The following is a 7500-nucleotide window of genomic DNA, read 5'->3' as shown; positions in this document are numbered from 1 at the left end:
AGAGAACGGAGTCAGAGAGAGAGACAAGAGAGTGCGGAGTCAGAGAGAGAGAGAGAGACAAGAGAGTGCGGAGTCAGAGAGAGAGAGAGAGAGAGAGAACGGAGTCAGAGAGAGAGAGAGAGAGAGAGAGAACGGAGTCAGAGAGAGAGACAAGAGAGTGCGGAGTCAGAGAGAGAGAGAGAGAGAGAGAGAGAGAGAGAACGGAGTCAGAGAGAGAGAGAGAGAGAGAGAGAGCGGAGTCAGAGAGAGAGAGAGAGAGAGAGACAAGAGAGTGCGGAGTCAGAGAGAGAGAGAGAGAGAACGGAGTCAGAGAGAGAGAGAGAGAGAGAACGGAGTCAGAGAGAGAGACAAGAGAGTGCGGAGTCAGAGAGAGAGAGAGACAAGAGAGTGCGGAGTCAGAGAGGGAGAGAGAGAGAGAGAGAGAGCGGAGTCAGAGAGAGAGAGAAAGAGAGCGGAGTCAGAGAGAGAGAGAGAGAGAGAGACAAGAGAGTGCGGAGTCAGAGAGAGAGAGAGACAAGAGAGTGCGGAGTCAGAGAGGGAGAGAGAGAGAGAGAGAGCGGAGTCAGAGAGAGAGAGAAAGAGAGCGGAGTCAGAGAGAGAGAGAGAGAGAGAGACAAGAGAGTGCGGAGTCAGAGAGAGAGAGAGACAAGAGAGTGCGGAGTCAGAGAGGGAGAGAGAGAGAGAGAGAGCGGAGTCAGAGAGAGAGAGAAAGAGAGCGGAGTCAGAGAGAGAGAGAGAGAGAGAGACAAGAGAGTGCGGAGTCAGAGAGAGAGAGAGAGAGAGAGTGCGGAGTCAGAGAGGGAGAGAGAGAGAGAGAGAGCGGAGTCAGAGAGAGAGAGAAAGAGAGCGGAGTCAGAGAGAGAGAGAGAGAGAGAGACAAGAGAGTGCGGAGTCAGAGAGAGAGAGAGAGAGAGAGTGCGGAGTCAGAGAGAGAGAGAGAGCGGAGTCAGAGAGAGAGAGAGAGAGAGTGCGGAGTCAGAGAGAGAGAGAGAGAGAGCGGAGTGAGAGAGAGAGAGAGAGAGAGAGGAGTGAGAGAGAGTGTTTGCAGGGCAGATTGACAGAAGGAGACAGAGAGAGAGAGAGAGATGCAAGAGAGAGAGCGAGCGCACGAGTGCAGGACAGAGAAACAGAGAGGGAGAGAGAGAGGGAGAGAATGAGTGTGAGAGAGAGAGAGAGAGACACACAGGGATAACGTGGACAAAGACACAGACAGAGAGGACGGGGCAGAGCCAGACACAGTCAGGGCAGGGAGGGAGGGAGGGAGCGGGGAGGACAGACGGTGCAGGGAGACAACGACACAGAAACAGTCCCCCCACCCCTCAGCCTCCTCCCTCAGACACACGTCTCCCTCCTCTCTCTCTCCCCTCTCCCTCAGACACACGTTTCCCTCCTCTCTCACTCTCCTCTCCCTCAGACACACGTTTCCCTCCTCTCTCACTCCCCTCTCCCTCAGACACACGTCTCCCTCCTCTCTCACTCCTCTCTCCCTCAGACACACGTCTCCCTCCTCTCTCACTCCCCTCTCCCTCAGACACACGTTTCCCTCCTCTCTCACTCTCCTCCCTCCCTCAGACACACGTTTCCCTCCTCTCTCACTCCCCTCCCTCCCTCAGACACACGTTTCCCTCCTCTCTCACTCCCCTCTCCCTCAGACACACGTTTCCCTCCTCTCTCCCTCAGACACACGTTTCCCTCCCCTCTCACTCCCCTCTCCCTCAGACACACGTTTCCCTCCTCTCTCACTCCTCCCTCCCTCAGACACACGTTTCCCTCCTCTCTCACTCTCTCTCCCTCAGACACACGTTTCCCTCCTCTCTCACTCCTCTCTCCCTCAGACACACGTCTCCCTCCTCTCTCACTCCCTCTCCCTCAGACACACATTTCCCTCCTCTCTCACTCCTCTCTCCCTCAGACACACGTTTCCCTCCTCTCTCACTCCCCTCTCTCCCTCAGACACACGTTTCCCTCCTCTCTCACTCCCCTCTCTCCCTCAGACACACGTTTCCCTCCCCTCTCACTCTCCTCTCTCCCTCAGACACACGTCTCCCTCCCCTCTCACTCCCCTCTCCCTCAGACACACGTTTCCCTCCTCTCTCACTCCCCTCTCTCCCTCAGACACACGTTTCCCTCCTCTCTCACTCCCCTCTCTCCCTCAGACACACGTTTCCCTCCTCTCTCACTCCCCTCTCTCCCTCAGACACACGTTTCCCTCCCCTCTCACTCTCTCTCTCCCTCAGACACACGTTTCCCTCCTCTCTCACTCCCCTCTCTCCCTCAGACACACGTTTCCCTCCTCTCTCACTCCTCTCTCCCTCAGACACACGTTTCCCTCCTCTCTCACTCCCCTCTCTCCCTCAGACACACGTTTCCCTCCTCTCTCACTCCCCTCTCTCCCTCAGACACACGTTTCCCTCCTCTCTCACTCTCCTCTCTCCCTCAGACACACGTTTCCCTCCTCTCTCACTCCCCTCTCTCCCTCAGACACACGTTTCCCTCCTCTCTCACTCCTCTCTCCCTCAGACACACATTTCCCTCCTCTCTCACTCCCCTCTCTCCCTCAGACACACGTTTCCCTCCTCTCTCACTCCCCTCTCTCCCTCAGACACACGTTTCCCTCCTCTCTCACTCCCCTCTCTCCCTCAGACACACGTTTCCCTCCTCCCTCACTCCCCTCCCTCCCTCAGACACACGTTTCCCTCCTCTCTCACTCCCCTCTCCCTCAGACACACGTTTCCCTCCTCTCTCACTCCTCCCTCCCTCAGACACACGTTTCCCTCCTCTCTCACTCCTCTCTCCCTCAGACACACGTTTCCCTCCTCTCTCACTCCCCTCTCTCCCTCAGACACACGTTTCCCTCCTCTCTCACTCCTCTCTCCCTCAGACACACGTTTCCCTCCTCTCTCACTCCTCTCTCCCTCAGACACACGTTTCCCTCCTCTCTCACTCCTCTCTCTCCCTCAGACACACGTTTCCCTCCTCTCTCACTCCCTCTCTCCCTCAGACACACGTTTCCCTCCTCTCTCACTCCTCTCTCCCTCAGACACACGTTTCCCTCCTCTCTCTCAGTCCTCTGTCCCTCAGACACACGTTTCCCTCCTCTCTCACTCCCCTCTCCCTCAGACACACGTTTCCCTCCTCCCTCACTCCCCTCTCCCTCAGACACACGTTTCCCTCCTCTCTCACTCCCCTCTCCCTCAGACACACATTTCCCTCCTCTCTCACTCCCCTCTCTCCCTCAGACACACGTTTCCCTCCTCTCTCACTCCTCTCTCCCTCAGACACACGTTTCCCTCCTCTCTCACTCCCCTCCCTCCCTCAGACACACGTTTCCCTCCTCTCTCACTCCCCTCTCCCTCAGACACACGTTTCCCTCCTCTCTCACTCCCCTCTCTCCCTCAGACACACGTTTCCCTCCCCTCTCACTCCCCTCTCCCTCAGACACACGTTTCCCTCCTCTCTCACTCCCCTCTCTCCCTCAGACACACGTTTCCCTCCTCTCTCACTCCTCTCTCCCTCAGACACACGTTTCCCTCCCCTCTCACTCCCCTCTCCCTCAGACACACGTTTCCCTCCTCTCTCACTCCTCTCTCCCTCAGACACACGTTTCCCTCCTCTCTCACTCCCCTCTCCCTCAGACACACGTTTCCCTCCCCTCTCACTCTCCTCTCTCCCTCAGACACACGTTTCCCTCCTCTCTCACTCCTCTCTCCCTCAGACACACGTTTCCCTCCTCTCTCACTCCTCTCCTCCTCAGACACACGTTTCCCTCCTCTCTCACTCCCCTCTCTCCCTCAGACACACGTTTCCCTCCTCTCTCACTCCTCTGTCCCTCAGACACACGTTTCCCTCCTCTCTCACTCCCCTCTCTCCCTCAGACACACGTTTCCCTCCTCTCTCACTCCTCTCTCCCTCAGACACACGTTTCCCTCCTCTCTCACTCCTCTGTCCCTCAGACACACGTTTCCCTCCTCTCTCACTCCCCTCTCTCCCTCAGACACACGTTTCCCTCCTCTCTCACTCCTCCCTCCCTCAGACACACGTTTCCCTCCTCTCTCACTCCCCTCTCCCTCAGACACACGTTTCCCTCCTCTCTCACCCCTCTCTCCCTCAGACACACGTTTCCCTCCTCCCTCACTCCTTCCTCCCTCAGACACACGTTTCCCTCCTCTCTCACTCCCCTCTCTCCCTCAGACACACGTTTCCCTCCTCTCTCACTCCTCTCTCCCTCAGACACACGTTTCCCTCCTCTCTCACTCCCCTCTCCCTCAGACACACGTTTCCCTCCTCTCTCACTCCCCTCCCTCCCTCAGACACACGTTTCCCTCCTCTCTCACTCCCCTCTCCCTCAGACACACGTTTCCCTCCTCTCTCACTCTCTCTCCCTCAGACACACGTTTCCCTCCTCTCTCACTCCCCTCTCTCCCTCAGACACACGTTTCCCTCCTCTCTCACTCCTCTCTCCCTCAGACACACGTTTCCCTCCTCTCTCACTCCTCTCTCCCTCAGACACACGTTTCCCTCCTCTCTCACTCCCCTCTCCCTCAGACACACGTTTCCCTCCTCTCTCACTCGCTTGTCTCCCTCAGTCACATTCCGTGCCTCCGTCACACTCACCTCGTGAGCGATGGGGAGCAGCAGCTTATGGAATACACTGTAGTAATCAGCGTCGGACATTCCCGTCTGGAAAATAGAGAGAGGAGAGAGGAGAGGGAGCGGGAGTGCCTCCCACAGTGCCCATCCCTCAGCGCTGACCCTCCCACAGCACCCACTCCCTCAGCACTTACCCTCCCACAGCACCCACTCCCTCAGCGCTGACCCTCCCACAGCACCCACTCCCTCAGCACTGACCCTCCCACAGTGCCCATCCCTCAGCGCTGACCCTCCCACAGCACCCACTCCCTCAGCGCTGACCCTCCCACAGCCCCCGCTCCCTCAGCACTGACCCTCCCACAGCGCCCACTCCCTCAGCGCTGACCCTCCCACAGCACCCACTCCCTCAGCGCTGACCCTCCCACAGCGCCCACTCCCTCAGCGCTGACCCTCCCACAGCACCCACTCCCTCAGCGCTGACCCTCCCACAGCGCCCACTCCCTCAGCGCTGACCCTCCCACAGCACCTGCTCCCTCAGCACTGACTCTCCCACAGCACTGACCCTCCCACAGCACCCGCTCCCTCAGCACTGACCCTCCCACAGCACCCGCTCCCTCAGCACCCACTCGCTCAGCGCTGACCCTCCCACAGCACCCACTCCCTCAGCACTGACCCTCCCACAGCACCCGCTCCCTCAGCACTGACCCTCCCACAGCACCCGCTCCCTCAGCACTGACCCTCCCACAGCACCCACTCCCTCAGCACTGACCCTCCCACAGCACCCACTCCCTCAGCACTGACCCTCCCACAGCGCCCACTCCCTCAACGCTGACCCTCCCACAGCACCCACTCCCTCAGCACTGACTCTCCCACAGCACTGACCCTCCCACAGCATCCGCTCCCTCAGCACTGACCCTCCCACAGCACCCGCTCCCTCAGCGCCCACTCCCTCAGCACTGACCCTCCCACAGCACCCACTCCCTCAGCGCTGGCCCTCCCACAGCACCCACTCCCTCAGCACTGACCCTCCCACAGCACCCGCTCCCTCAGCGCCCACTCCCTCAGCACTGACCCTCCCACAGCACCCGCTCCCTCAGCACTGACCCTCCCACAGTACCCGCTCCCTCAGCGCCCACTCCCTCAGCACTGACCCTCCCACAGCACCCGCTCCCTCAGCGCTGACACTCCCACAGCACCCACTCCCTCAGCACTGACCCTCCACAGCACCCACTCCCTCAGTACTGACCGTCCCACAGCACCCACTCCCTCAGCACTGACCCTCCCACAGTTCCCACTCCCTCAGCACTGACCCTCCCACAGCACCCACTCGCTCAGCGCTGACCCTCCCACAGCACCCACCCCCTCAGCACTGACCTACCCACAGCACCAACTCCCTCAGCACTGACCCTCCCACAGCACCCACTCCCTCAGCACTGACCCTCCCACAGCACCCGCTCCCTCAGCGCTGACCCTCCCACAGCACCCACTCCCTCAGCACTGACCCTCCCACAGCCCCCACTCCCTCAGCACTGACCGTCCCACAGCGCCCGCTCCCTCAGAACTGACCCTCCCACAGCACCCGCTCCCTCAGCACTGACCTTGCCACAGCACCCGCTCCCTCAGCACTGACCGTCCCACAGCGCCCACTCCCTCAGAACTGACTCTCCCACAGCACCCGCTCCCTCAGCACTGACCGTCCCACAGCACCCACTCCCTCAGCACTGACCCTCCACAGCACACGCTCCCTCAGCACTGACCCTCCCACAGCACCCGCTCCCTCAGCACTGACCCTCCCGCAGCACCCGCTCCCTCAGCACTGACCCTCCCGCAGCACCCGCTCCCTCAGCACTGACCCTCCCACAGCACCCGCTCCCTCAGCACTGACCCTCCCGCAGCACCCGCTCCCTCAGCACTGACCCTCCCACAGCACCCGCTCCCTCAGCGCTGACCCTCCCACAGCACCCACTCCCTCAGCACTGACCCTCCCACAGCACTGACCCTCCCACAGCACCCGCTCCCTCAGCACTGACCCTCCCACAGCACCCACTCCCTCAGAACTGACTCTCCCACAGCACCCGCTCCCTCAGCGCTGACCCTCCCACAGCACCCACTCCCTCAGCACTGACCCTCCCACAGCACTGACCCTCCCACAGCACTGACCCTCCCACAGCACCCACTCCCTCAGCACTGACCCTCCCACTGCACCCACTCCCTCAGCACTGACCCTCCCACAGCACCCACTCCCTCAGCACTGACCCTCCCACAGCACCCACTCCCTCAGCACTGACCCTCCCACAGCACCCGCTCCCTCAGCGCTGACCCTCCCACTCCCTCAGCACTGACCCTCCCACAGCACCCACTCCCTCAGCACTGACCGTCCCACAGCACCCGCTCCCTCAGCACTGACCCTCCCACAGCGCCCGCTCCCTCAGCACTGACCCTCCCACAGCACCCACTCCCTCAGCACTGACCCTCCCACAGCACCCGCTCCCTCAGCACTGACCCTCCCACAGCCCCCACTCCCTCAGCACTGACCCTCCCACAGCACCGCTCCCTCAGCACTGACCCTCCCACAGCCCCCACTCCCTCAGCACTGACCCTCCCCCAGCGCCCGCTCCCTCAGTACTGACCCTCCCCCAGCGCCTGTGGAACGATGGGGTGTCTGGAAGGGTCAGCCTCAGTGCGGACTCCCACACCCACAGCACCTCCTCCAGGCCCTTCGGCCCACCCACTGCTGGCCCAGCTGGCGTTTACCTTATTCCAGGGGACGTTAATGTTGTACCCACGTCCCCGTCCGGCACCAGTCGTGGTACAGTCCGACTCCGCGAGGTGGGGCCAGAAATCGCCGTGTTCATAGCGATGGATGGAGAACAGGAGGACCCTGGGGGAGGGGCCGAGAGGGAGGAGGGA

General features: G+C 60.9%; 1 protein-coding gene across 1 annotated transcript in view; it reads right to left on the bottom strand.

Annotated features, from left to right (window-relative positions):
- Nucleotides 1–7471, bottom strand: part of LOC132813380 (histone deacetylase 6-like) — a gene marked incomplete at its 3' end in the record, with an annotated part of 19949 nt that extends 12478 nt beyond the window's left edge. The window contains exons 1-2 of the mRNA XM_060823133.1: nt 7345–7471; nt 4615–4680 (exon numbers count right to left, since the gene is read on the bottom strand). Coding sequence (XP_060679116.1) covers nt 4615–4674 — 60 coding nt within the window. The remainder of the gene's footprint in view (nt 1–4614; nt 4681–7344) is intronic.
- Between the last annotated feature and the right edge of the window lie 29 nt (nt 7472–7500).

The sequence above is a fragment of the Hemiscyllium ocellatum genome, unplaced genomic scaffold (assembly GCF_020745735.1).
Source record: "Hemiscyllium ocellatum isolate sHemOce1 unplaced genomic scaffold, sHemOce1.pat.X.cur. scaffold_3631_pat_ctg1, whole genome shotgun sequence".
NCBI classification, from domain to species: Eukaryota; Metazoa; Chordata; class Chondrichthyes; order Orectolobiformes; family Hemiscylliidae; genus Hemiscyllium; species Hemiscyllium ocellatum.
This window is presented reverse-complemented; position numbering and strand designations above follow the sequence as displayed.